Source organism: Selaginella moellendorffii, unplaced genomic scaffold (assembly GCF_000143415.4).
Source record: "Selaginella moellendorffii unplaced genomic scaffold, v1.0 SELMOscaffold_3, whole genome shotgun sequence".
Lineage (NCBI taxonomy): Eukaryota > Viridiplantae > Streptophyta > Lycopodiopsida > Selaginellales > Selaginellaceae > Selaginella > Selaginella moellendorffii.
In genome coordinates, this window is record NW_003314264.1 from 3189708 (window position 1) to 3215380 (window position 25673).

A 25673-nucleotide genomic window follows, 5' to 3' on the forward strand; every position below is an offset into this window, starting at 1 on the left:
GGAAAATCAAAAACAACGCCACCTAGTGCGCGTTGTGCTGTATCACAAATACTTTCGCTCATTGATCGTCCCGACAGCCGCTTGCGGCCGGCAGCAGGGCCTACAAAGAGAGAGATACCGAGATGTCTTTCCAGATCTTGTAAGAACGAGCGCTGGATCGCAGCACAGAAACTTGCGATCTCGAGCGTCTCTAACTTTGTGTTTCTCACTTGCTTGTAGATATCATAGGAGTCTTGGATCAGGAAGATGGTTGTATAGTAGATCTCCTTTTACCTCTACAGTTTGGGCGATGGAGGATCTCGATCATAGCTTTGTTCTTTGGAACAAGCCAGTGTTGGATGAAAACGAGCCGAGCAGTCCTGTCCTGTTCAAGGCAAGTGATCCAGGTGACGTCGAGGAGAAGCCACAGAAGCAACAAGACACGGCGGAAGATCTCTACAAGCTCTACGAGCAGCTCACTGGGCCATTCCAGGAGTTCACTCTCAAGGATTTTGTTAGTGGAATCAAGCAAAACGGCGGCCTCGATTCTCCAGCTAACGACATTGCAGTGCCGAGTAAAAGCTCCTCCATATCCCCCAGAAACTCCCTCCACGGGGAACTTTGCAAGGAGTCACCCGCGAGCTCTCCATGGAACCGGCCGAGGTCACCCATGCTTCCAGCGAACAAACGAGTGAGGCCAACTCCATCATGCGACGCATCGTTTTACCAGTCGCCCAAGAGAAGCGGAGCTCCAATTCCTGTGGAGCACGGCACAGATTGTCACATTTGCAATACCAAAGCCATGATCGTCAAGACCAGATGCCTGGTAACAGTGCGCATTGAATCTCTTTCCATTTTGCTTGAGCTTTTAGTTTGAGCTCCTCCTCCAGGTGTGTGGCAAAGTTTACTGCCGGAAGTGCGTCAAGGAAGGCATGGGCAGCATGTTGGAAGGAAGGAAATGCCGATCTTGTCTTGGCCATCGTTTCAATCCAAGGTTTCTAATCAGATCTTTCTTTTTTCTTGTTTTGTAACTTTCTCTTTGATTTCTCAGGTATATTGATCGAGCTGGAAAGGGATGGTGGATCTCAAATCGAGTGAAGCAAGTGGAGATGAGATGGGCGACCAAGAGGTCAAGAGCAGAGTTCCAGAGTTTACAATTGTAGCATTTTAGGGCTTTCTTTTACTTCTTGTAAAGGTTTGTAAGAAATGAAACTCATTAGCCCTAACTTTATAAGGACAAGAGGAAAGGGGGAAGGTTTTCTAGGGTTCCTGGGGCTCTAGGGCAGAGGCAGTCGCGAATCGCGATGGGGAAGCACGAATTCATGACGCCCAAGGCGATCGCCAACCGGATCAAGGCCAAGGGCCTCCAGAAGCTGCGCTGGTATTGTCAGATGTGCGAGAAGCAGTGCCGCGACGAGAACGGCTTCAAGTGCCACTGCCTGAGCGAGAGCCACCAGCGGCAGATGCAGATCTTCGGCATGAGCCCCGGTAAATTCGTAGGCCAGTTCTCGCACGATTTCGAGTCGGCATTCATGGAGCACATGAAGCGCAACCATCGCTCCAGCCGCGTCGCCGCCAACGTCGTCTACAATGCCTACATCCAGGACAGGACCCACGTCCACATGAACTCCTCGCGCTGGGCGACGCTCACCGATTTCGTCAAGTACCTCGGCCGGACCGGCAAGTGCAAGGTGGAGGACACTCCCAAGGGCTGGTTCCTAACTTACATCGATCGCGAGCCCGAGACGCTCCTCCGGGAGGGGCAGAAGCAAAAGAGGATCGCTGCCGAGGCCGCCGGGGAGGATCGCCACGAGAGGGAGATCGTGTCCATGATAAAAAAGGCCAAGAAATCGTCGCAGCACCAGCCCGAGGCTGGCTCCTCGCAGCAGGCCACCGAGATTGACAAGGAGGTCGAGGCCGGAGAAAAGATCGCGTTTTCCTTCGGTGGCGCTTCGAAGCCGCCGGTGGCGAAGCCGGCCTCGATCGAGAGACACGAGGAGCACAAGAGCGAGGAGAAAAATCCGGTTTTGGCCGCTGACACTCCTCCGCCCAAGTCCAAGGGAATGGGAGCTCTCGACGAGCTCATGAAGGAGCAAGAACTCGTCAAGGAGAGGAAGAACCGAAAGGACTACTGGCTCTCCGAGGGGCTCGTCGTCAAGGTGATGGCCAAGAGCCTGGCCGATTACTACAAGCGCAAGGGGGTGGTGAGGCAAGTGATCAACAAGTACGTGGGAGAGATCGAGATGCTCGACAGCGGTCACGTACTCAAGGTGGATCAGGCGGAGCTGGAGACCGTGATCCCGCAAATCGGCGGCCTTGTGAAGATTGTCAACGGGGCTTACAGGGATTCCTTGGCCAAGCTCGTGTCGATCGACGAGGACAACTTCTGCGCGAATGTACACATCGAGAAAGGTTCGTACATTGGAAGGCTTGTTCCAGGGATCGCGTACGAGGACCTGTGCAAAGTCCACGCATAGAGATGGAAGAACCAGCGGAGATGAAATTATTCTTCGATCGTTGGAACCATTTCAACGATGTACCAACAGTAATGGTATTGTTTCTTTCTTTTTCGTTTTGTTCGCTCGGCTTGGAAGGATGTGAACCCACCCGTGGCAGCAAGCCTCGTCTGTTTGCTCTCTCACGTTTTCCTCGCAAAAGTGCGAGAGTTTTTCTAGGTGGGACAGACGCGACACTCGGCTTCTTTCCAGCTGGATGAGTCGCGTTTCTACACAGAGTAGAGGCGGATCAAAAGCACCGAAAGCAGAGGATGAAGTTACCGGGATCTCTGGAAGTGGCGCCTGTGATCTTTTCTTCTGCTCGATGCTCATCTCAGCCAGTAAGTTTCTCCAAAGTCTCTCTTTCGTGTTTCTAATGCGAGCTTCGGCGTCCACAGATGAAAGATTGCAAGTAGTCTTTCTGCTTCCGTTTTTCCGCTCTGGTTTCTAAAGCTCTTGCCTTTCTTGCTCAGATTGTCTCGCGATTAGCCCCGTTTGTCCTCCCCAATCCGTGAGGAATATAACTTGTAGAACCGGAGGCACCGCAAGCGGCGAGTGCTACTTCGTTGGCCGATGCTATCCTCAAAACAATGGGTGCTACATGCTGAGCGCGACGGAGCAAGTTTTCTGTGGCTTCTAGCACCATTTTCATTTTCAAAATAAAACCTTCACGTTAGAAGGTAAAAAGAAGCGAGGGTTCGTCACCTTTTAGAGCTTCTACTTGAGCTTGGACTTCGCGGAGCTCTTGAGTGGGTTGACGACGGGCCTGGCGAGCGTCTGGACCTTTTGGAAGTCGTATTTCACGGACAGGAATCCAAGCGCGACCGCGACGATGAACGCTGGATTTGCGTGAACCTGGGTACCGGAGCTTGGATTCTTGTGGAGAATGCCCTCCTTGATCAGCCCCCACGCGATCAAGAGCATCCCAAACATGCTCATTCTTCCATGCTTGAAAACTCCCACCAGCGCTCCCGCGACAGCGAAGTAACTCCCAGCAATCACCTGGGAGATGGGAGTTAGTCATGAATTTCTAGTGTTTAGCTTACCTCGAGGCGGAGAAGATCGAGACCCGGGGAGCTTGTCTCGGTGATGTTGTACTGCTCGAGGATCTTGTCCCAAGAAGGCAGCGAGAGATCGGTGATCAAGCCCCGGACGCACGCTCCAGGGAGGAGGAGAGATTTGACGAGCCAGAGAGGAGTGGCTTTGCTGCTGGCCATTTGGACGGCCGTAAGCTCCAGAGGATTGGTGCAAACGCCGGCTTGGCAGGGGACCCTGGAGGACGAGGAAGAATGCGCTATGCCAGTTGGATTGTGATTGCCTACCTGAAGAGTGGGAGCTGGAAGAGCACGATCGCCAGGAAGAGCCGGGACGAGATCGTGGCAATGGTTGCAGATCGAGAGGCTGCGCCCCGATTCCTCGCGCGGATCGTCGCCTGGCGGGGCCGATCGCTCGTCTCCTCCATCCTAGCAGCGACGACTAAATCGAAAAAATGACAATGCCCTAGAAATATTTTGTGCTTGGCTTGGCTATGGCGTGCTCGTGCCGGATCGCTTCGCTTTCTTCTTCCTCTTCGTCTTCCTCTTTTTCATGTTTGGGCCCTTCGGCGCCATCACATTCTTCGCCATTGCTGCGCGGAGGATTCGCGCAACGGCTAGGACGTGGATTAGGGTTTAAGCTGGAGCTCACAAGGAAGAATTCGAGGCATTGGAATGGCGCTACCGTGTGCATGGTTCTTCCTACAGGGTAAGATCACTATGCTCGCCTCCATCCATTCTCATCGATTGCTTGGATTCCATTTTCCACAGCAAGCCCGACGCTACATTGGAGAAGGATAAACAAGCAAAGTAAGTGGAAAGAAGATTTTTTTTGCTCGCCTACATGGTTAGATTCTTCCGAAGATGGAGCGCGCGAGCGATCAAGGCTTTCAGCATGGCGGAGCTCGAGGCACGAAAGATGAAATACGCCACCACTGGAACGGAGTCTCTGCTCATGGGAATTCTCACCGAAGGTACTTACACTCTTTTCTCGGTGGATTTTCTCATCTTTCGTTGTTCATCTGTCATCTTTCATCTTTGTTTGTTTCGTGATTTCAGGGACGAGCAAAGCTTCTCTTTACTTGCGAGCAAACGGTGTGACGCTGTTCAAGGTGAGGAGCGAGGCTGTCAATGTTCTCGGCAAGGCAGACATGTATTTCTTTAGTCCCGAGCACCCACCACTTACGGAGCCCGCACAAAAGGCACTCGACTGGGCAGTGGATGAACACCAAAAGCTGGGTAAGTTCTTGCCAGTTTTCACTTTATTCTTTTCGATCGAGTATATCCAGGAGCAAATGGAGAGATCTCAACAACGCTGCTGCTGCTGGGCATTTGGGAGCAGAAGAACTCGGCCGGGCAAAAGATCCTCGCTGCTCTGGGATTCGACGATAAGAAAGCGCAAGAGATCCTAGCAGCGGTACGCAGAGATCATTGTTTTGATGCCAAAAGGTTAACGAGCATTGTGGTCAATGTGGTGATGCAGGAAAGAGAAGATTTGGGAATCCCGGCCACTTGAGAGAGCAAAGGCAAACTTTTTGTGCCATGAAGAACAGAGAAATCCGCCACCTTGTCCCTGTAGGAAAAATTGGAAAGCCAAATGGGGGGAAAATCCCTAATTTTGTGGTCACATTTTTAGGGTTTACAGGAGTGATCCCAGGGGCGAAAATGGGCGTCAGTGCCTGAAGCTCGGGGTGCGCTAGAAAATGTCAATGTCAGGGAGCGCCAGCACTGGACCAGCAATCACGATTATTATAGAAGACGATGATGCCGATCTCCAAATTTCTTCCGAAGATTTGTTCTTGACTTTACCGCAGGTATGTTGCTGAGCACGTCTTGCGCCTTGCGATCACTCCAAGAAAAAAAACAAAACTTCTTCCGCTTCCATTGATTTTGTTTGAATTTTTTTTGCTTCTCATGCTGCTGTTTGCTGACATTGCTCAAGGTAAACTCGGTCACTCGTCCAACACTCCACGACTTTATTGTCATTGATCCTCTGGACGATCCTTTAGAGCTGCGACTCGGTCCTTCAGGTTGCTCATAGTATTTTTTTTTATTTTATTTTTCCTAGAGCTTAGTTTTTTCTAAGATTTAAGCTTTGCTTTGGTGTTTAATCCAGGTGCTTCCACTCCGAGAAGAAGCGAGGATGCCCGTGCAGACAGGCCGGGCGCTCCTCCCGCGATCGATCTCCAGTTTTCGCTTAGCGGCGAAGCCATCACCGAAACTAAGAAGGTACGTCGAGCTCTCGTTTGCTCGCTTTCTCGGTTTGTTTGATTTGTTCGCTTGTGTTCGCGTCGTTTAGACTTTCTCGTGACGTGAGCGCTGTGTAGTTTATGGCCTGCCAGCCAAGTGGTACCTCGTAAAACTTGTGTGCTGGGTGCATCGTCATCACAATCAATTTCTCGAGTGAACTTCCAGGACCACCACGTTTCGTCCTTGTTTGACAATTCCCTTTGGAACTTTCTTCTTCTTCTTCTATTGATTTCCTCTCTGTTTTCTTTTTTCTTTGTTGTTTTCTCATGGGATGATCTTGCAGAGACGCAAGCCCTCCGCCGATGATTCGCTAAGCGCGGGTGTTAGGCTAACTTGTATCATCTGTATGGACGCGATGAAGGAAGAGACCTCAACCATATGTGGTCACATTTTTTGCAAAGAGTGTATTCTAGTGGCCATTCAAGCGCGCAAGGCATGCCCCACTTGCCGGAGGAAATTGACCAGCAAGGACATCCATCGCATCTACCTCTCGAGCTAAGCTAGCTCGAGAGACAAATCCAGGGCCGCGTCTGCCGATCCACCGAGGGAAAAACTAAGAAAAAGATATGGAAAAGCAGGAAAGATATCGCCCGCCGCGAGAGATCTTCATACGTACCGCGCATGAAGAAATCGAGCAGCGGCAATTGTACCTTACGCTAGCTATAAGCTTGTCCCACCGCGGAAAAAGAAGAAGGGGTGACATTCTTCGTTCCAAAACCATATATGTGTATAAGCTATGATTCTTTTTGAAAGATTGATGATCTCTATCAATGCATTGACTGGGTGGGCAAAGAATATTTTGTCTAGTATGACATCCAAATCACAAGCTGGCCAGGCCATGCGCCACGTCCGCCGGGCGGGATCCTCCACGTCGGAGATGACGCGTCACGTGGCCTTCACGTGACGGTTCACGTGATGGCCTGGGGGCCTTTTCTTTTCACCCCACGCCACCACCAGCACAGTAACTCCAGTTAGTTGAAAATCCCTCATCCTCCGCTGGCAAGGCAACAGTTTTGGATAAGAGACTAGGAGGCGGCACTTTCACCGAGGTGAAAGAGGCCCCTATCGGCGGCGTAATGGCCGCGCGGCAGGGCCAGCGGCGCCACCGGCGGCGGTGACGGTCGCGTGGCCCCGCCGCCCGCGGGGTGGCGCCGCGTGGCAGCCAGCTGGCAGAATATTCGGCGCTCTGAAAGCTGTAGCTGGGGACTGGAACTCCTTACCTGCGCTTAGATTTTTTGGCGCTCGCGTTCCTCTCGCTTTTGTTCTTCTTACAAGCAACGGCGACGATGAGGAGAGTTTTCAATGGGGGCGTTGGCACGTCGTGGTAGCGGCATCTAGAAAACGTTGATGTGTGGGAGAAATTTTCGCTGGAACAAGAAGATTTCTATCATCCCCCGCGGCGTCGTCAAGGGCGTTGCATCTATCTAGATTCTCCAGGGATCCAATTGCGCATCTCTCAATCAGTTGGGATCGCTATCGTTAGTTGGGGGGTGGAGAATCAATACGTCGAGCTTGTTTGGTCCGTGCCAGTGCCTTTGACTGGCCAGCGTGGATTGATTTTCCATCGAAAGAGATTTCAGGGTTTCCATCGTTGCTCGCATCTTAGAATAGAGTATCTATATGATGCTCTACTCAAGGAAAACCACTAGTATAATCCCGGAATGATTGGCTTTGTCCATCGACGTGATCCATCCGGCTCATAAGTTTCTAACCAAATTAGTGTCCACGCGCGCACGCTTGCATGCATTGCAAGCTGCTACACCGACACCCAACACATTGTTTGGTTCACCCAACAACCACCAATTTAGGCAAAGAAACTCCATCCAAACCAAAAAAAGAGGGTGTCAATGAATTGTGAATCAATGTTCTTCCCTGGACCCTGCGCTCGGATTCCCGAAAACAACCCCACAGGCTCCAGTTGATTGATCTCACGCCGACATATTCCCAGTTTTTTCTTGGCAATTTGGCCTGGAGTGGACGAGGACAAAGCTTTACGAAAGGGGTAATGTCGGTCGATCTCCAGCGACCGATTTCATCGATCAATCCAGTCCAATCCTCCTCGAAAAAGAAGGCCAAGGAAAAAGAGTAAGATTTGGAGAACTTGTGGTGGTTCTTCCAGTTGCCCCTTCCGTACAAATCCACATATCATGAAAATTAACATCCACCTCATCAACTGTGGATCCAACAGCCGCAACAGCGATGCAACACACAAGGGTGCGATGTCGGTAAGTACAAGCATAGATCCATGTGCGCCATGGGGCCCATGTCCGGGCATTCAAGACAACGTACGGCAGAGAAGCAGTGTGGGCGTACGGTGCCCACCCCAGGGGAAACAGCAGCATTTACTCCGCATCCCTGGAATATGCGCGGCCCAGGTGGGCTCGGGCTCCAGCCGGGTGACGTCGGCTGCCACCGTGGCAGGAGACGTCAGCGGGGGTTTTGGCAGGACACGCGTCAGCGCCCCAGTTCCCCACTGTCCAAGCTGACAGATGAGCGGTGAAGATAATTCCAGCCGGGTAGTCCTCTTTTTTCCAACCGTCCGGCCGGGCGGTGGATCTTGACCACGGTTGTTCCGTAATTCAACTCGCGTGTGGTCCGTCCGATGGTGCCAGCGACGGCCAAGATTTCCCTAGCGCTGCGCTTTTCTGTAATGTCCGTGGTCCGAGCAAGGCAAAAAATCTTTGGCGATTTCGCGAGAAAGGGGCGGATCCCACTTCGCATTCCTCGCTCTCGCTCGCATTGAATCCATGATCCCACAAACCGCAAACATCCTGTACAGAGGAGCGCAGAGTGTAGAATTGCCCAGATTTTAGACAAGGAAGGCACCCAATTGACGATCTTGCCGAGCTCAGGGAAAGCAAGCTCGCTGGTGCAAAGGGTAGCCTCTCCTAGTAGCTAGCGTGTGTCTGTGGATTCGATCCAATCCACCCAGCCATTTTAACCATCTTGCGCTCTGGATGGATGTGACATTAGCCATGACGCATTGTCACTCTCTTTCATCGCTCAGCGGCAAATTCATGTCGATTCCTCGCTGCCCATGAATGAAATCATCCTGTCTTTGTGTGTCTTCTCAAAGATCCCTCGTTTGTTTTTTATATAAATCCAGAGAGCCCAGTTTGCCTGGCCTAGAACAGGGGAGCCCTGGGAGAGAGAGAGAGAAAGAGAGAACCTCACTGTGAAAGGTATAGTTATGTCTTTCTCTGGCGCGTGAGAGTGTGTGCATTGGATTCCTTGCTCCTTCCTATAAGCTCTATTTTTTTTCTCTTTTATTTCTTTCGCTGAGATGACTTGAGGCCACCACCACCACCACCTCCCGCCCATGTGAAAAAAGCTTCGCTGCTACCTTCTTTCTTTGCTTTGGGGCTTTGGCTTGCGAGAGGGAGTGAGAGAGATTGAGAGGTTTTCCCCTAAGCCTTTTCTTTCCCCACTCGCCCTCACCACATTCACTCCATTCGCCATCAAAGGCGGCCACACCACCCCCGCCAAACGATCTGGAAGTGAGCGAGCGAGCGAGCGAGCGAGAGCTTGTTGTTAGCACCCCTTGGATTGATCCATCCAAAGCGTGCTTGCTTGAGCTTAAATCTCTGGGAACTAAACAAACGGGACGGGAAGTTGGCTCCTCACAGAAAAGGGAGAGTGAGAAACAAAAAGAGAGAGAGAGAGAGAGTCGCGTGGCAGTGCAGGCATCAGCGCTGAGCGGCAGCACAAGAGCCAGAGAGCAGTGGTTTCAAGCGCAATTCAACGCTGCCAGTGTAGATCCATTCCCCTTGCTTTTGCCCACTTTCTCTCCTTTGCTCCCAGTCTAGATTCGTTTCGCCACCATTATATTGCTCGAGTAGCAGTCACTCCTCCTCGGAATCCCTCTATACAAGGCCGTGGAGAAGCGTGAAGAGCGGTGAATTGCGATCAAATTCTCATTCCCGGGTGAATACAGATTGAGAGACAGAGAGAGAGAGAGAGAGAGGCTATCATCTCGCTCCAGGCAGCTCTCGCGGCGAATGAAAGTGCGCGGAGCAAGGATTCGTTGGGTTTAATCCCTGATTCTTCGAGAAGAAGAGGCGTCGAAGGCGCAGGGGAAGTTGCCCGCGCATGCCCGCAAAAATCTTGGCCAGTTTTTCCCTCGCCCGAGTCGCTCCACGCCGCCCGTGTCGTTCTCCGGAATTGGCCGCGTCGCTGCGCTAGCTGCTGTGTGGCTCGCTCGCCTCTGGCTCGTAACGCCCTGGGCATTGACCAGATAAATGCGCTGCTGCTCCCCATGGATTCCTCGTCGTCGGAGCAACTGGCCGGGTTCGGGATCGTGGGGCACCAGTTTGGGAGCGGCGCTAGCAGCTATGTCCTCGACATGGATCGAGTGGAGCCGCCGTTTCTCTGCGCGGGGGAGGAGCACGCCACGGACTCGTCCAGCCAGTCAAGCCCAGCCGGCGCCGGGATATCCATTGACTTTGGCGGCGGCATGGAGTCAACTGAGGAGCTCCACTACCTCATCCATGGCGGCGACCGCAGCGTGTTCGATCAATTGGACATCTTTGGGCAGCACAATTTCCCGCCGCTGCTCGACCCAGCCGCCGCGCTGGGCTGCGGCGACGCCCACCACGGCCAGCTCCCGGATTTAGACGAGCTGATCCAGGCCTCGGGCGTGGACGCGGTCGGATCCAGCAGCAGTGATGGCGAGGGCGTGGATCATCAGCACCAGCACCAGCACCAGCAGCACGAGGCGGTGCACGCTTCCGCGAGCTCGGCCACCTCCAGCGCCAGCTCCGACGCGGGTCTGTGTCCCTTGGGCACCAGCAGCTCCGGCGCCACCTCGGTCATGCAGCAGGCCCAAGCAATCCAGCCGGGCGAGCCATGGGCTCATCGCTTCCCTGATGTCGGTTTCACATCAGGCATGGCCGCGGATCCAGAGAGCAAGCAAGGGATGTTCTCGGCTTCCCAAGGAGGCAGCGACATGGAGCATGCTTCTTCCCAAGCTCCCAACGAACAACATCAAGGTGGTGGTGGCGCTGGCGCTGGCGCCGGCATGGCAAACATGCGGGAGACCTTGTATAGAATGGCGGTCTGGAGGCCCATCACGGCCACGGATTGCCTGGGCGGGAGCAAGCCCAAGCGGAGGAACGTGCGAATCTCGTCGGATCCACAGACGGTGGCGGCGAGGCACCGGCGGGAGAGGATCAGCACCAAGATCAGGATCTTGCAAAGGCTGGTTCCCGGAGGTACCAAGATGGACACGGCCTCGATGCTAGACGAGGCCATCCACTATGTCAAGTATCTCAAGTCGCAGGTCCAGGCTATGGAGATGCTGGAGCAGAGCAGTGGTGATCAACCCCTGCTCAGGAATTCATCATCAGCTGCATCATTAGCGTCCACAGCGACAGCAGCATCACAAACTGCTGCTCCAGGGATCTGTCATTTGTACAACGCGCACAGTGGAAGTGGTCTGCTGAATGGCAGCATCTTTTGGCCACAGCAGTTTTCAATGGACAGTGGTGGACTCCTAGTACAACAGGTCAACATTTCAGGATATTGATCAATCAATCAATCTTTTCCGTTCTTTTCTTCTTGCTCTTCTTCTTATTGATCTCCTTGATATCTTTTTCCCCCCTCTGCATTGGTGCAAGATCAGGAGCAAGATCACACATGCACAAGCTGATCCGGGCAAAGGCACACAACACCCACACATGTAACATGCGTCCCTCTCACTTGCTTTTCTGGTTTTGTTTGGATTCCTCCTCCTCCCCCTCCTCCTCCTCCTTGTCTCTTTCTCTCTGTGTGTAATTTCCAGATTTTGATGAAACATCTGCATAGGGCTGGGCTTCCTCCTCCCTTGTCATGTGGAAAGGACCAAGCAGCTCGTGAGAGAAGGATCGATGATCATATGATCTTGTGCTTTGCTCTCTCTCAAATGGAAATGTAAATGTCTCGAGTGTTAACTTGGCTGGTTGGGCCGGTTTACTGGTGGTTGACCTGTGTCAATGGAAGTAGGGTCCATTGGAGATCTTCCAAGAGCAGATCCAAATTCTTCTGCTTAGCATGATTGGCAGATATTCAACACTGCTTTAGGTGGACTTGTTCAGACAGACAACTACAACATCAAAGCACAGGATTTGTTTGCCATTTTCAACACAAACACATATATGCACTCAACACACACACACTAACAACCAAGACATTATTGTGTAGCTTGGGGGGAACAAGGCATTGCCCAAAAGCTGAGGATGTGATTCCTCTTGGCCCCAATTTGTTTATGCAAGGAATGTTCCTCTATTTCGTGACAATGTGGATTTGCTTTGGGAACACAAAGGAAAAATGTGTTGCATTGGGATGGATGACTAAAATACTAAGCTTCATATTTCTTAACAATTGATTTGCTTAGCACGTGTAACCCATGGTCTTGTATTTTAGAGCACAAAACTCCAGCCCATATTCCGTTACCATGAAAAAATAAGTTTCTTCCTGTGTTTGGGGCAAGATTTTTTTGCAGCCCAGCAGATCACCCAAAATGAGCAAGATATCACACAATGACCTCAAATGGGACGAAAACAGCAGCAAAGCTCTTCTTGGTTATGTTTCCAAAACTGTTGCAGCAGCAACCTTTGTCTCTAGTTTTCATCTATCCGAGAACAGTGCAAAAGAAAACAAAGCAAACACTCCCCACACTGATTTCAATATGCACAAGCACCAGTGCATGCATTTGGGCTACTGCCTGCTCTCTCGAAGATTCCAGCCAAGTCTTGCAGAAAAAGGTGGCAACATTAGAGCCCAACTAAATATTATATGCATTTGAATGTACTCTACGAAGGGTGGCGCTTCAGTGTCTCAACCTACTTTTGTTGATTTCAAGAAGGAAACTATTGGTTTCCTGATATAAAATAAAACTATATCATACTACTCGTTATACTAGTCAGATAACAAATAGATACTCCCTCAGAATCAGAAGAAAGTTGTTTCTCTAAATTGAAGGATGAGCCCAAGTCATTCTATATTGTGAAAACCGGGTAGCAATGACGTGACGAAACCAACAGCGAGCATTTGCACTTCCCTCACGAATCCTCTCCAGTTACCAAGTTGAGCTTGCGCTTGCGCTTGATCTTGATCTTGGGCTTGAGCTTGATCTTCAGCTCGTGCTGGCTGTTCGTCCGCATCGGGAGCTGCTGCCACCCTTGCCTCGTTTTGCAGATCCTCGGGTGGAATTGCTGCTGGAACAGCAGCAGCACCATTATCTCCACCTCGTGCCTCTAATCACCAAAAAAGAGCAAAGTAAAGCTCGAAAAGGAGAAGAAGAAAAAGAAAAAGAAACCTGGGACTGGAGCATTGCGAGCTGGCTGTATAGGAGGAGGCATCATGATCCTCCTCGCTCTTTCCGAGGCCCAACGGAGTATTGGTGTCAATGCTCCAGTCTGATACCTGTCAAGAGCTCATAAGGACGCGAATAAATTCGCGAAAACAAAAACTTACAGGTAAACTATACTCGCCAGGAAGAGCAGTAGTAGCCGGTCACGAGATCCATCTTGGCTAAAGATGAATACCATCGTGATAAGCTTGAGAATTAGCAGCAAATCGAGATGGATGCCAACTTGAAACCTCCGGACGATGACTCTTTCTTGTTGATCCGGCCTGGCCCCTGCTGCTGCTTGACCTGCTGCCCCTTCTGTTGTTTCGGAAGGATCCTCTCTACCGAAAGGAATTCCCCTGGCAGCAATCAGGAATTTTCGAGAGTGTAGAACACCAAAGTTTTGCACGACAAGATAATTTAAAGCTTACAATGGAGCGCCGTATGCGAAAGGAACTGGCGGTAGGCTCGATCCCACCGCTGGGACGGCAAAAATGCCACCCTGACGCGAATTCTCATCCTGAGGAGCGGGATAAAGAGGAATCATCGGCATTCCAGAGACCGGATCGAAGACAACGGGGACATAGAATGGCGCCTGCAGGAGCATCGAGATGGCGAGATCTGCGAGGAATTGGAGAGCTCTCACCTGGAATTGGCCTTGCTTCGTTGTGCCTTGTTCTTCCATTTCGAACAAAAAACCCTAGGTAGTTCAAGAAGGTTTGGTGTTCGAATCCCTATAGAATCGTGGCTGCCTCGTTGTGTCCGTCCAAAATAAATGTACCGTTGGGGATCCGACGAGCAAGGGCAAATTCGTTTGAAGTTTTAGGGTTCTTGGGAATGAAGAAGAAGCCGCCAAGCCCTCCTCCATTCTCGGAATCGACGGGTCTGCTGGAGCTTGTGACGCCGCCCAAGCCGCATTTAGTCGATCGGCGCCTGGATGCGTCGTCTTGCTGCCGGCAGTTGATGCTGCAAGGTACCAGATCTTGAGGGCTAGGTTTTCTCTTTCTCGCCGATAAACTTGTCAATTCTCTTCCAGAATCTCCTCAACGTGATGCCGCTGTCGGGAAAGAGAATCGCTCGGCTCGAAAATACAAGCAATCAAAGGCGATGAATGCCAAGAACGTTTTGGGGGAACGAAGCGTGAATCTTGATCGTGGAGCTGCTCCGGAGCAGAATGTAGCAGAGCAGGTTGAAATTTTGGCTGAAAATCTCAACGATCAGGAGCCCCGGCTGGCAGACCAGTCAGGACGTGAGAATCTTGACAGAGGCGGAAGCGCTGAGAAGATGGAAGATCAGGCCAAAGAAAGCTTGGTACCTGGTGCAGTGACGGCATTTGTGATGGATCCAGCCGAAATTCAAGAAGGTGGAGAGGTGATGGAACTTTCTCCGAATCTTAGCGACATATCCAAGACAATTCTCGACATTCTCGAGGACGACAGCACGGAAGTGGAGAAGCCGCCGTATCATCCAGTATCAAACCCATTTTCACCACGCCCTCGGTTCTTAAGGCTCAAGCGAGGTGGGAAAGCTCAGCAGCCTTACGATCCCGAGTCCAACCCACTATCTCCAAGGCCAGAGTTTCTGAGATACAATCCTGTCAAGCACCGGGAGTTTGTGCAAGCACACGAGACTGGTCGGGTCGAGAAAGCTTTGGTTTTCTCGGACGTTGGCAGTGACGACGGTCAAGCTCCAGAGTTGCCCGGTTTGAAGCGAAGTGCCTCTTGTCCCGATCTGACCATCACAGACGACCAACTTCCACTGCCACCTTTGGGAAAAACTCCGGCTGTTTCGCTCGAAGGAAAGGCACAGGCAGACACGCAGGAATGCAATCACAAAATCCCAGTAGCTTCTGGACAGAGCATGATCTTGAGAAGAGCGTTGCTTCTACTGCTGTCTCTCAGCTTTCTTGCGACAGCCTGCGTCGAGCTACGAGGTCGCTCTGGTTTCTTCAGGGACTTGGGACAGAAAATAGTGTTTCGGACGCCGGAACGGAGAACCTCGGAAGCTGAAGGCTATCCCGGAAACTGGGGAATCGTAACCGGTGTGTCCAATCACTCCCTGCTGATGGTACCCGAAGTCCGCGAGAGGATTCTTCTGTCGGTTTATGGTGAAGATGGGGATGATGCTGTGATCACTTCAACGACAGATGAGCTAAGGAACGTGGAAGTTGCGGCAGCCTTGACCGACACAGAGGTTTCGGAAGCAAATGAGCCAGGAAGTGTCGAGGCGGCAAGCGACGAAGTTGATATGGTGGCGGAGCAAAAGAACGCTGAGGCAAAATTGGCAGAGAGTAGCGGAAAGTGCTCGAGGTTTGAGTGGGAGGAAAGCGTGGCGAAGATGTGTCTGGAGAAGACCATCTTTCGGCATACCCCAGGTGGTGAACTTCCCGTTCCGACAACTACAACGTTTGAAGCAGCGGCTACAGAGATAGAGGGCTTGGAGGATGCGGCATTGCTCGAATTCTTCAAGAGCATAGCTGGGGAGCCAGTGGATCACACAAGAAACTCGAGCACGCCCGGTTTGCTTGGACAACGCTTCGCCAACATGCTGGGCTCACTGTCGAGAAGCTTGAGGACTTCACTGTGGAGCAAGCTAGCAGTTGAAAGCTTATCGGTGCTCGGTGTTGCCGCCACGGCTATCATCTGGCTGAGGAAGAGACGACGGGCAGGCGTAGCGCGCGCCTCAGCAGCAGCACCACTGGCAACATTTTCTCGTCGCGGAAAAACGCAAAGCGCTGCAACTCGAGAGACGATGACCACCACCAGCAGTGAAGAGAGCGGATCGGGCAGCACCAGCACAAACGAAGGCTACGGTAGCTTCACTGCGATGGAACCACTGGATTCGCGGGTAAGTTCTTCCTCGCGTTGATTCATTCAAGCTCTTACATACTGTTTATCTGCTTGAAACCAGGGAGAGATCAAAATCACGCCGGTGAGAAGGTCTAGTAGGATACGAGGCCGTGGTACTCAGTCACCGATGCTCAGAGCGTAAATCTCCAGAGAACCTTTGGATGAATTGAAAGAAATAATCGAACGAAGAAGAGAATATACCCAAATTATTTTAAATCACGAGGGATTTAGGGTTCTTCGCGGGGTATGGCCGTGTCCGTGGCAGCGGAATGGAGCGCCATCGCCAACAGGTACTACCGGAAGCAGGAGATCTATCGCATGGCGTGGCACAATGTGGAGCTGAGCGGCCACAAGGTAGCGTGCGCGCGATTCGGGGGGATGATCGCCATTATCAGGGACGACACCAAGATCGTCCGGCTCCGATCCGAGCCAGCTCGCCCCAAGCTTCTGATATTTCGATCCTCCGGCCTGCTGGTCGCATCGATAACCTGGGACCGGCCCGGCGGCCGATTGATCGCCATGGGATGGTCCGACGAAGAAATCCTCCACTGTGTGATGCAAGACGGGAGTGTGTTTCGATATGACGTCCACGGGAAGCTGCTACCCGATAAGGTCTGGTTTGGACAGGAATGCTGGGATCAAGGGATCATGGAATGCATCATCTGGGGAAATGGGATCGTCTGCCTCACCGAGGCCAACGCGGTGTTTTGCATCCCGGATCTCGGCTCCCCGCAGTTCGTGAAGCTCGCGCAGCTCACTCTGGAAGATCCTCCTCACTGTATGGCGATCATAGAGCCCCAGCACACGGTGTCGGGGAGTGTGGAGGTTTTGCTCGCGGTGGAGTCGACTGTGATGGTGGTGGATGGCGGATCCATCCAGGATCAAGGGACGACGATAGGACCGCTCGGGAAGATGGTAGCTTCTCCTAACGGGAGCTACGTCGCGTGCTTCACTCACGATGGACGGCTTCTGGTCGTCACCAGTGACTTTTCAAAGACCATCTCGGAATTCGACACTCAGGTTGGACGCAAAGAAACACTTTTTCTGGTTCTTAGTGTTGCATGCTGTTTTGCAGTCTGCTCTACCGCCCGAGCAGCTCATATGGTGTGGAATGGACAGCGTTTTGCTCTACTCCGACGACAGTGTGCTCATGGTTGGTCCTTACGGCGATTGGACCAAGTACACTTACGACGAGCCTGTAGTGCTTATTCCCGAATGTGATGGCGTCCGAATCCTGTCCAACACGTTCATGGAGTTTCTCCAGCGGGTGCCGGACACGACGGTGTCTATTTTTTCGATTGGGAGCACGTCTCCGGGGGCAATGCTCTACGATGCTTACGACCACTTCGCGAAACGCAATGCCAAGGTTCGTGGCTTGATGCTGGTGTTATTGTATCTTTGACATAAAATGCTCTACAGGCCGATGAAAGTATCCGAATGGTTGGTTCTTCTATTCCTGACGCTGTTGAAGCGTGTATAGATGCTGCTGGACAAGAGTTTAGGATGGAGTTGCAAGACACGCTAATGCGTGCAGCAGTTTATGGTAGAACTTTCTGCAGGTATGCTGCCATCTACACTGAAATGTTGCACATTCTTTCTCCTGGCAGACGCTTCTCGAAGACCCGCATACGTGAAACGTGTAAGACATTACGAATACTGAATGGCGTAAGGGATCCAAATGTTGGCATTCCCCTGACGCTGCAGCAGTTGAAGGTGCACACTTTATTGATTTTGTATCAAGGTCACGCATTCCTTTCTACAGGTTTTAACTTTGCCAGTCCTTATCGAGCGACTTGTGAATGAACACAAGCACTTACTTGCCATCAGGATGTCGGAGTACATGGGTCTTAGTCCAGTAAGCCTTTGAAACCATTCAAGTTCTGCAATACCGAGCTCTGCCAGGCAGGAAACAGTTGTAGTTCATTGGGCAGGCGCGATGATTACCGCGGCCACCTCAGTACCAGACCCAGAACTATGCAACCTTCTACTGGAGAAGGTACCTTTATGCAAGTCTTACATGCTCGTTTAACTTTCGTGTTACCAGCTGAAAATGTATTCTGTGTCATACGCTGCAATTGCTGCTCATGCTTACAGAAATGGCCGGCGAACTCTGGCTGCACTTCTTCTGGAACACGAACCACGGTCTTCCGAACAGGTATGTTGAATGGCATAAGAAAAAGCTGGTCATCTGTTGTTTTTCAGGTTCCCCTTTTGACTAGCATGGGAGAAGAGGAAAAAGCTTTGGGGAAAGCCATCAAGAGTGGAGATACAGACCTTGTTTACTTCACGTTATTTCATCTATGGCAAAAGGTACGCCTTCGTCTATTCTCAAGTTAACACGCGGATGAACTTTTTGCGATTGTAGAAATCACCGTCAGAGTTTACACGTGCTGTTCAAGACAAGCCTCTTGCTCGCAACCTTTTTATCGCCTATGCGAGGTAAGCTGTCGGTTAACTATGCAAGCCTTTCATTTGTTTTCTCTTTGTTTTAGACAAAATGAACCCGATGTTTTGAAGAAGTTCTTCGCATCAATTGGACAACTTCATGTACGTCTTTGTTGCTTTGTTTATTTATTATGAATCCGAGTTGCAGAGGGTTGGCGAGCTTCTGTTATGGGAAGCGTGGGCGCAATCCAAAAATCCTGTCACTCGACAAGGATCTCCTCTTCAAGGGCCTCGAATTCGTCTTATAGAAGAAGCTCAACGCCTGTTTTCTCACAGCAAGGAGCACGACTTTGAGGCGAAAGCTTGTGACGAGCAAGCACGGCTACTGAAGTACGCTAGTTTTTATGTGATCGACATCCCATTCTACTTTTTTATTCCACAGGATCCAGCAGGAACTAGAAGCAAAAACTGGCAAAGCGATTTTCGTGGACACCAGTGTCAGTGATACGATTCGGACATGCATTGTTTTGAAAAATCACCGAGAGGCGCAAAGGATTCGTGTCGAATTCAAGGTAGTCTTTTCTCGCTTGGAATAATCTCCATTGTTTCCGTATCAGGTCCCAGACAAGCGATTCTATTGGCTCAAGGTTCTGGCGCTTGCATACATCAAGGACTGGGACGCGCTCGAAAAGTTTTCGAAAGAGAGAAGGCCGCCAGTTGGTAAGAAAAAGCTCAGCTCCAAGTCTTTTGCTTCACTTCTCTGATTCTCTCGTCCAGGATTTAAGCCCTTCGTCGAAGCTTGCCTACAAGAAGGCCAGACCTCCGAGGCACTGAAGTACATCCAGAAGCTCTCAGATCCCGAAGAGAAGGCCGAGGTATGAACTTTGTTTTCGTTCCGAGAAGCTAAAACTTTGGGAAACTCCAGGCGTATGCTCAAGCTGGAATGGCCAAAGAAGCAGCGGAAGTGGCGGCGCAAGCCAAAGACAGCGAGATACTTGGCCGTCTCAAACTTACATTCGGCCAAAGCACCACCGCCGCCGCCCTGTTTGATTCGATTCGCGATAGATTGTCTCTCCAAGGAGGCTAAATCCGAGCAAGGAATATACCCCGTTTTAAAACCATCGTCCCATTAGGGCTCTTGAGAATTAGGGTTTTGGAGGAAGAACCCTAGGCGGCGGCGGCGGGGCAAGATGAAGAACAATCCGGCCGTCAGCAGCTCCAGGCGCAAGTGCCGGAAGGCGCATTTCAGCGCGCCATCAAGCGTGCGCCGGATTTTGATGAGCGCGACGCTGTCATCGGATCTGAGGAACAAACACAATGTAAGATTTCGATCTCTGGGGAGTGCCTGCTTTCTCCTGATTGCTGCGCGCTTGCTCTGTAGGTGCGCTCGGTTCCCATTCGCAAGGACGACGAGGTCCAGATCGTCCGCGGCTCGTTCAAGGGCAGGGAAGGCAAGGTCACCCAAGTTTACCGCAAGAAGTGGGTGATTCACGTCGAGCGCATCACTCGCGAGAAAGTGAACGGTGAGAAGCACGGGGTTCTCCTCGATCTGTGGTTGATCCCTTTGATCTTTCAGGTGCTACTGTGAACGTTGGTGTTCATCCATCCAATGTGGTGATCACCAAGTTGAAGCTGGACAAGGACAGAAAGGCGCTGCTGGACAGGAAGGGCAAGGGACGCGCTGCCGAGAAGGGCAAGGGCAAGTTCACGGCCGAGGACGTTGCTCCGCCACTCCAAGAAGTGGATTGAGTGAGCTTGTCGACGTAGTCTCTCCTCTCACGAAATTGCAAGTCTCCAGGATTTTGGCTTTCTAACTTTTTATAAGTGATGAGCTTTCTCTCGTTTGTCTTGTGGAAGTGCGATTGGAAGTTTAGCTGGTTTGCAAATCTAGAAACTAATGCGTATGATTTGTCGGTCACGAACATCTCTTGTTTGTGTTGTTGATGAGTTCTCTCTCGTTTGTGCTGTGGAAGTGTGATTGGAAGTTTCGCTGGTTTGCAAATCTAGAAACACGCCTCAACTAATGCATTTTGATTTGTCGAAGTCACGAACAAAATAGCCTATCTCTTGTTTGTGTTGTTGATGAGTTTTCTCTCGTTTGTGTTGTGGAAGTGCGATTGGAAGTTTAGCTGGTTTGCAAATCTAGAAACACGTCTCAACTAATGTGTATGATTTGTCAAAATAGCCTATTGTCAAGTCGGTGAGATCTTTTAGTTTGAAGGCGACTCGTTTTTCTTGTTTTCTCGTGGTCAAGATCCTTTTGAAAAATCAAAGCACGGCATCGGCAGTACGTCGGTGGTACCGTGCTACGTGATCGTTCGTCCTTTAGGGAGAAATCGACAGCTAAGTGAGTTTCTTGCTCTAGAAAATTTTGATCACTATACAAAACCGTGCACAAAAATGTACATGTAAATTGTTTTGTGTTTAGTACATACTTTTACAAATAATGTATGGAACACACCACAAAATTCCCTCTCCAACCAGAAGATTTTCTCTCCAAACCAAACTCCAAACCAAATTATATAAATTTTTGCTTCTCTGGTTGAGCTGTATACAATCTACTTATAAAGATTCATGTCTGTCACACACTTCAGTAGTGTATATGATTCTACAGGCTTGGGCAAATCTTCTTCGTTGTGGGTTTGCATGTACTGCAAAACACTCTCAAATAAAGGCACTCGGCAGGGAATAACAAGCTCCCCTTTCTCGCAAAATCCATATACCTCTTTCGACTGATTTAGCATGATTTGAAAGAAGGAATGATTCAAATAACTGATTGGGATCACGAATCTCTCCCTACGAGGACCTACATAAACACATATATGCCCCTTTGGAACTCCCTTACCCTCTCGGAGCTCTGAAAACTTTTGGCCAAGCAAATCCTTGAACTTTTTGCTTTTCATTCGAGGCAAAAGCATCACTCCGCCACTGCTTTCCATTGCTCCACCGCTACTTTCCATTGCTCCACTACTACTTTCCATTGTATCACAAATTGGAGCAATTGGAGAGGAGGAGACGCGGAGATTTGAGCAATAGAAACGAAAGAGAAAACTGAGTGAATTACCTAGAAACTGAAGAGAAGCACAGACGTGCCTAAAATTTCCAACAAGAGTCCTTGACCCCACAAAAAAGAATACTTTTAAAAACATTTTCTTTATCACAACCGTAAGATCAACTACTTGATCTGACGGTCCCTGCAATTCAAATCCTCAGAAAAATGCGCAGCAAGAAGCGGCCATGGCGAGAAACTCCTGGTAAGGTGCTATTTCTTCTTGTTCCGGGTTTTGTAGCAGATTCTTAGCTTTAGAGGGTCAAGAGGATGATTCAAAGCTGCCGCTCTCTCTACTGGATCGCGCGGTGCCGTGGAAGGCACAGTCATGGAAGCAAATGGCGGGTATTGGCGGGCTAGCCGGCGAGTTTCGGGTTGGAACCTCGGGCTACATCTACAAGCACTGGAGGGGTGTCGTGTATCCCCGGAGTTCGGCTCAGAAGGACTGGTTTCGACTCTACACGAATCTGTTCGACACGGTGGAGATCAACAACACGTTTTATCGCCTTCCAGAGCGCAAAGTTTTTCAGGAGTGGCACGATCAAGCTCCAGAGAATTTTTGCTACGCTCTCAAGTATAGTAGGTACTTACTCGAGCTTTCGGATCCCTTGATCTTTTGCTTTGTTGTGCTGCAGGTTTGGAACACATATGAAGCGCCTTAAAGACCCCGAGAATCACGTAAACTTGTTTCTCGATCGCTCGGTTCCACTCCACGCAACTTGTGGACCAGTTCTAGTGCAGGTATGGATCGCTTTTATCGTTTTCTATATACTTCTGCGTGCTTGAGAGGTGAATGATTTTCTACGCACACAGCTGCCACCGAAATTCAAGCTGGAATTGGAGCGGCTGAAGGAATTTCTCGACAGGCTTCCAACAAATATCCGCTGGGCGGTCGAAGTACGAGACTCGAGGTGGCTATGTGACGACGTCTACGAGCTTCTCAAGCAGCACAACGTCGCTCTCTGCATCCACGACCACGAAGACATAGTTGACAAGCATCCAAAGGCAAGCCTTTCTGGTTTCGCGCTCCTGCTCGGTCGTTTTCCACCGAAAGGATGCAAGAACTTTTCTCTTGTTCTTGTTCCAGGTGATTACCGCCAGCTGGTTGTACCTGAGATTCCATGGAAAGAACTATCAGCACTGCTACACAGCCCAAGAGCTGGACCACAGCAGCACTTGGATCCGCGAGCAGCTTGCCAAAGGACTGGACGTGTTTGCTTACTTCAACAACGATGCCGACGGGAATGCTGTGACCAACGCACTGGCTCTACGCAATCTCGTCTGTGGTGGCTCCTCCAGTGCGTGACTTTCCGCCGGAAACAGTACAGTCGCTTTTGGAAACAGTTTTGGAAGAGCTGAGATTGATCCGCTCGCACTCCTCCACCACCAAGTAAGTCAAGTGGTGCTCTCGTCTTCACGCCATGACCGTGACTTTCACAGGAAATCCCGGCGGGGACGCAGATCCTTCGAAGAAAAAACGAGCTTTCTTCCGACAGTGGTAAACAAACTACGGCGCTTTTCTCTTTCTTGTGATCGCGGGTTTGCTGAATCGTGAAGCTTAGTGGAAAGCGAAGCGTGGAGTAAAGCGCCAGGAAATTCGTGAACTTTTTATTTTGGTGGGGATGGATGAGCACAGGATCAAGCCAACATTCTTCTACCGCGCGAAAAGTTTACTTTAAACTTTTGAAGTGTTTGTGTGCGTAACGTTTTTGCCACGTGCTCTGACCAATGATTTACTCGGAGTGGATCTCCGCCGTTGGCTATCTTGGAACGAATGCTAGGGCTTGACGAACGCGGGGACTTTCGATCGATATAGACACGAGATTTAGGTCTTGTTCTTCCGTCTAGATCATATGGGAGGCGATTTCTCCAAGCCGGATCCTCACTACGATAGCTACGACGCGTCGCCGTCTCCGCGCGTCCAGCCCACCTCTCCGCCGAAAGCTAAGATTCACCGCCGCTTCTCCACGAAGTACTCGCACATCGCCGATAATTTCGCTAGCATTGAGGAGGTATGATCGCCGAGAAGCAACGATCTCATGGAAATTTTGCCTCACTGGAAGTGGAAATTTTTTGTTTTGGTCCTTCTCTCCATCCAGGTACAGCAAGAATTGCGAAGAACAGGCCTCGAGTCCTCCAATTTGATCGTTGGCATCGATTTCACCAAGAGCAACGAGTGGACTGGAAGGATCACTCATCAAGGGAAGAGTTTACACGCAATCGGCGATGGTAGCGTGCCAAATCCTTACGAGCAAGCGATTTCTATCATCGGGAAAACCCTCTCCGACTTTGATGACGACAACTTGATTCCTTGCTTTGGCTTTGGAGATGGTACGAATGCTTTGTTTTTCTTTCACGAAAGCTCTCTACTTTGGACCGACTCGGCTCTCTCATTTTCCAGCATCCACGCACGACAACTACGTCTTTAGCTTCTACTCGGATCACCGCCCCTGCCATGGTTTCGAGGAAGCTCTTGCAAGGTACCGTGCCATCGCTCCTCACGTCCGGCTCGCTGGTATGTTCCCACGAAGAAGAAGATCTTTCGAGTGAGTTGACATGGTCTGGCAATTTTTTCGCAGGACCGACTTCGTTTGCTCCCATAATCGAGGCTGCAGTAAGAATAGTGGAACAAAGCGGTGGTCAGTATCATGTTCTCGTGATCATTGCCGATGGCCAAGTAAGTGACTGCTTGTTTTTTTGTTTCCTAGGATCAAATGTGGGGCCGTAACTTATACTAGCTCGTGTTTCTGCTTTTCCACAGGTAACAAGAAGCGTAGATACGGAGGTCGGGCAATTAAGTCCTCAAGAGAAGAGCACGATTGACGCGATTGTGACTGCGAGGTACGCTTCGTTTTCTACTATTTTTCCTGTGCCTATGCCTTCCACTCTTTTGCAGCAACTATGCGCTGTCGATCGTTCTTGTTGGAGTTGGCGATGGTCCTTGGGATATGATGAAAGAGTTTGACGACAACATCCCCAGACGAGCATTCGATAACTTCCAGGTACCCCAAACATTGACGTCAATTTGTCATGCTAAACTGTGCTCGTTTTGACAGTTCGTTAACTTCTCCCAAATCATGTCGAAGAAGCTGCCTCTCCATAAGAAAGAAGCATTGTTCGCATTATCAGCACTCATGGAAATCCCAGCTCAGTACAAAGCAACGGTAGAACTTGAAATCTTGGGGTAAGATTGCTTCTTTAAAAGGATTTCCGTTCTTATTCGTCTTTAACTTCAGGCGAAGATCTGGAACTGCGACTAGTTCTCTTCCTTTGCCACCTCCTGTACAAGTATTGCAAGCGGACTCTCAGTTTCACGTTGAGCCATCGTCGTCTGGTTACTATCCTCCAGCTGAAAACTACTACACTCCACCTGGATTTTCACCTACGGCACCGAGGGGCGTGGACCTTCCAGAAAGCCAGGTACGTTTCACTGTTCCGGACAAACTCTTAAGATGAACGCTCTTGTTTTCCAGGTGTGCCCGATCTGTCTCACGGAGAGAAAGGACTTGGCTTTTGGCTGCGGGCACCAGGTATGCAAACACCATTTCTTTGGTCTTTGGAAACTTGTCAAACGTGTTGTTTCCATTATGTCGTCATGGCAGACATGCAGGGAGTGTGGTGCCAGTTTGACGAACTGTCCGATTTGCAGACAGGAGATTTCGACTCGAATTCGGCTGTACTGAAAGACTGGAGCTGGGATTCGCGCGGCCGTTCGTGTACAGGCAAAGGATTTGTTTTTCGAGGGAGGTTCGTGGTTTGCTACAGTTTTGTCGCAAGGAATCGGCGACCAAGAGCTTTGACACTGGAATGATACCGCTGTAATTCTTTCTCGCGACTCTCAGGGAGGGAATCTTCTCCCCGCAAATCGTTTCTTCCTTCTCTTTTGGTTTCTTTTCCTTCCGTCTTTGTTTTCAAAGGGGTCGTACTTTGTGATGTTGACGCAGACTTTCGGATGATTCGAAACCATTTTTTCTCTTTTTTGCCACCCCTCTCTGTGTAGAAATTTTTTTTCCTTGGATTCCGTACTCCCCAGAGCCGGGACGTGCCCGGACCATCCATCAACCTTGGCACTTTAACATTGTCTTCGAATTTATCAAATAGAAACATGGTTAGATTATCCGTCACCTAACAGTGAGTGTTGAATGTTAGGTGGGTGTGGAGTGAAGCGAATTGGTAGCTCAACCGAGAGTTGCCTATGTCATCACGATTGGTGACCCTTAACTACTAGCTATAATGCGAGCGAGTGCGCAAACTTTTTCTAAGATGGAGATGTTTAGCCTGTTAATCCTGAATGAGGGTCGTGAG

The 25673-nt window shown here is 50.4% G+C and overlaps 12 protein-coding genes across 15 annotated transcripts; 9 read left to right on the plus strand and 3 right to left on the minus strand.

The window, feature by feature from the left end:
• Positions 1-119: 119 nt before the first annotated feature.
• Positions 120-1191, plus strand: LOC112344034. The gene is made up of 4 exons (XM_024668162.1): positions 120-139; positions 220-805; positions 870-973; positions 1031-1191. Exons 1-4 carry the CDS (start codon positions 123-125, stop codon positions 1140-1142), a joined length of 819 nt encoding a protein of 272 aa, XP_024523930.1. The 5' UTR covers positions 120-122; the 3' UTR covers positions 1143-1191.
• Positions 1192-1222: 31 nt separating this feature from the next.
• On the plus strand, positions 1223-3164 carry LOC9643602 (KIN17-like protein). 2 transcript variants are annotated; one of them, XR_002991539.1, is made up of 3 exons: positions 1223-2530; positions 2638-2815; positions 2873-3164. XR_002991539.1 is itself a non-coding variant. In XM_002963346.2 (1 exon), the coding sequence occupies exon 1, from the start codon at positions 1284-1286 to the stop codon at positions 2454-2456; it is 1173 nt and encodes a 390-aa protein (XP_002963392.1). In that variant the 5' UTR covers positions 1223-1283; the 3' UTR covers positions 2457-2555. The 2 variants fall into 2 exon arrangements, 1 of the variants encoding a protein (XP_002963392.1); XM_002963346.2 differs by lacking the exons at positions 2638-2815; positions 2873-3164 and having other exon boundaries at positions 1223-2555.
• Positions 3098-3955, minus strand: LOC9643603. Its single transcript, XM_002963749.3, has 3 exons — positions 3797-3955; positions 3521-3746; positions 3098-3476 (listed from the first exon to the last, which is right to left on the minus strand). The coding sequence occupies exons 1-3, from the start codon at positions 3934-3936 to the stop codon at positions 3192-3194; spliced, it is 651 nt and encodes a 216-aa protein (XP_002963795.2). The 5' UTR covers positions 3937-3955; the 3' UTR covers positions 3098-3191.
• A 28-nt stretch (positions 3956-3983) lies between these two features.
• On the plus strand, positions 3984-5135 carry LOC9655325 (ATP-dependent Clp protease ATP-binding subunit CLPT1, chloroplastic). The gene is made up of 6 exons (XM_002963347.2): positions 3984-4217; positions 4280-4318; positions 4373-4482; positions 4568-4747; positions 4798-4925; positions 4992-5135. The coding sequence occupies exons 1-6, from the start codon at positions 4003-4005 to the stop codon at positions 5022-5024; spliced, it is 705 nt and encodes a 234-aa protein (XP_002963393.2). The 5' UTR covers positions 3984-4002; the 3' UTR covers positions 5025-5135.
• A 4552-nt stretch (positions 5136-9687) lies between these two features.
• LOC9643604 (putative transcription factor bHLH086) lies at positions 9688-11314 on the plus strand. The gene has a single exon (XM_024668338.1). It carries the CDS (start codon positions 10014-10016, stop codon positions 11280-11282), a length of 1269 nt encoding a protein of 422 aa, XP_024524106.1. The 5' UTR covers positions 9688-10013; the 3' UTR covers positions 11283-11314.
• Positions 11315-12569: 1255 nt separating this feature from the next.
• LOC9643605 lies at positions 12570-13817 on the minus strand. The gene is made up of 5 exons (XM_002963750.2): positions 13732-13817; positions 13517-13680; positions 13211-13444; positions 13053-13159; positions 12570-12990 (listed from the first exon to the last, which is right to left on the minus strand). Exons 1-5 carry the CDS (start codon positions 13768-13770, stop codon positions 12728-12730), a joined length of 807 nt encoding a protein of 268 aa, XP_002963796.1. The 5' UTR covers positions 13771-13817; the 3' UTR covers positions 12570-12727.
• A 59-nt stretch (positions 13818-13876) lies between these two features.
• Positions 13877-16150, plus strand: LOC112344145. The gene is made up of 3 exons (XM_024668331.1): positions 13877-14058; positions 14122-15932; positions 15996-16150. Exons 1-3 carry the CDS (start codon positions 13923-13925, stop codon positions 16074-16076), a joined length of 2028 nt encoding a protein of 675 aa, XP_024524099.1. The 5' UTR covers positions 13877-13922; the 3' UTR covers positions 16077-16150.
• Positions 16102-19437, plus strand: LOC9655326 (protein VACUOLELESS1). The gene is made up of 15 exons (XM_024668328.1): positions 16102-16954; positions 17010-17300; positions 17354-17493; positions 17542-17647; positions 17697-17789; positions 17841-17930; positions 17979-18089; positions 18137-18244; positions 18300-18373; positions 18427-18481; positions 18528-18709; positions 18762-18891; positions 18937-19039; positions 19097-19194; positions 19245-19437. Exons 1-15 carry the CDS (start codon positions 16181-16183, stop codon positions 19404-19406), a joined length of 2517 nt encoding a protein of 838 aa, XP_024524096.1. The 5' UTR covers positions 16102-16180; the 3' UTR covers positions 19407-19437.
• Positions 19438-19449: 12 nt separating this feature from the next.
• Positions 19450-20192, plus strand: LOC9643606 (60S ribosomal protein L26-2). The gene is made up of 3 exons (XM_002963350.2): positions 19450-19638; positions 19701-19842; positions 19896-20192. Exons 1-3 carry the CDS (start codon positions 19510-19512, stop codon positions 20066-20068), a joined length of 444 nt encoding a protein of 147 aa, XP_002963396.1. The 5' UTR covers positions 19450-19509; the 3' UTR covers positions 20069-20192.
• Positions 20193-20877: 685 nt separating this feature from the next.
• LOC9643607 (auxin-responsive protein SAUR15) lies at positions 20878-21300 on the minus strand. Its single transcript, XM_002963751.2, has one exon. It carries the CDS (start codon positions 21298-21300, stop codon positions 20878-20880), a length of 423 nt encoding a protein of 140 aa, XP_002963797.2.
• A 215-nt stretch (positions 21301-21515) lies between these two features.
• LOC112344146 lies at positions 21516-23131 on the plus strand. 3 transcript variants are annotated; one of them, XM_024668336.1, is made up of 6 exons: positions 21516-21573; positions 21621-21951; positions 22004-22109; positions 22182-22373; positions 22456-22758; positions 22809-23131. In XM_024668336.1, exons 1-5 carry the CDS (start codon positions 21537-21539, stop codon positions 22672-22674), a joined length of 885 nt encoding a protein of 294 aa, XP_024524104.1. In that variant the 5' UTR covers positions 21516-21536; the 3' UTR covers positions 22675-22758; positions 22809-23131. The 3 variants fall into 3 exon arrangements, with proteins under 3 accessions (XP_024524104.1, XP_024524102.1, XP_024524103.1); XM_024668334.1 differs by having other exon boundaries at positions 22182-22758; XM_024668335.1 differs by having other exon boundaries at positions 21627-21951; positions 22182-22758.
• On the plus strand, positions 22813-25346 carry LOC9655327 (E3 ubiquitin-protein ligase RGLG3). The gene is made up of 10 exons (XM_002963351.2): positions 22813-23380; positions 23468-23699; positions 23770-23883; positions 23948-24045; positions 24130-24209; positions 24265-24370; positions 24425-24552; positions 24605-24788; positions 24842-24898; positions 24971-25346. The coding sequence occupies exons 1-10, from the start codon at positions 23222-23224 to the stop codon at positions 25049-25051; spliced, it is 1239 nt and encodes a 412-aa protein (XP_002963397.1). The 5' UTR covers positions 22813-23221; the 3' UTR covers positions 25052-25346.
• The last annotated feature ends 327 nt before the right edge of the window (positions 25347-25673 follow it).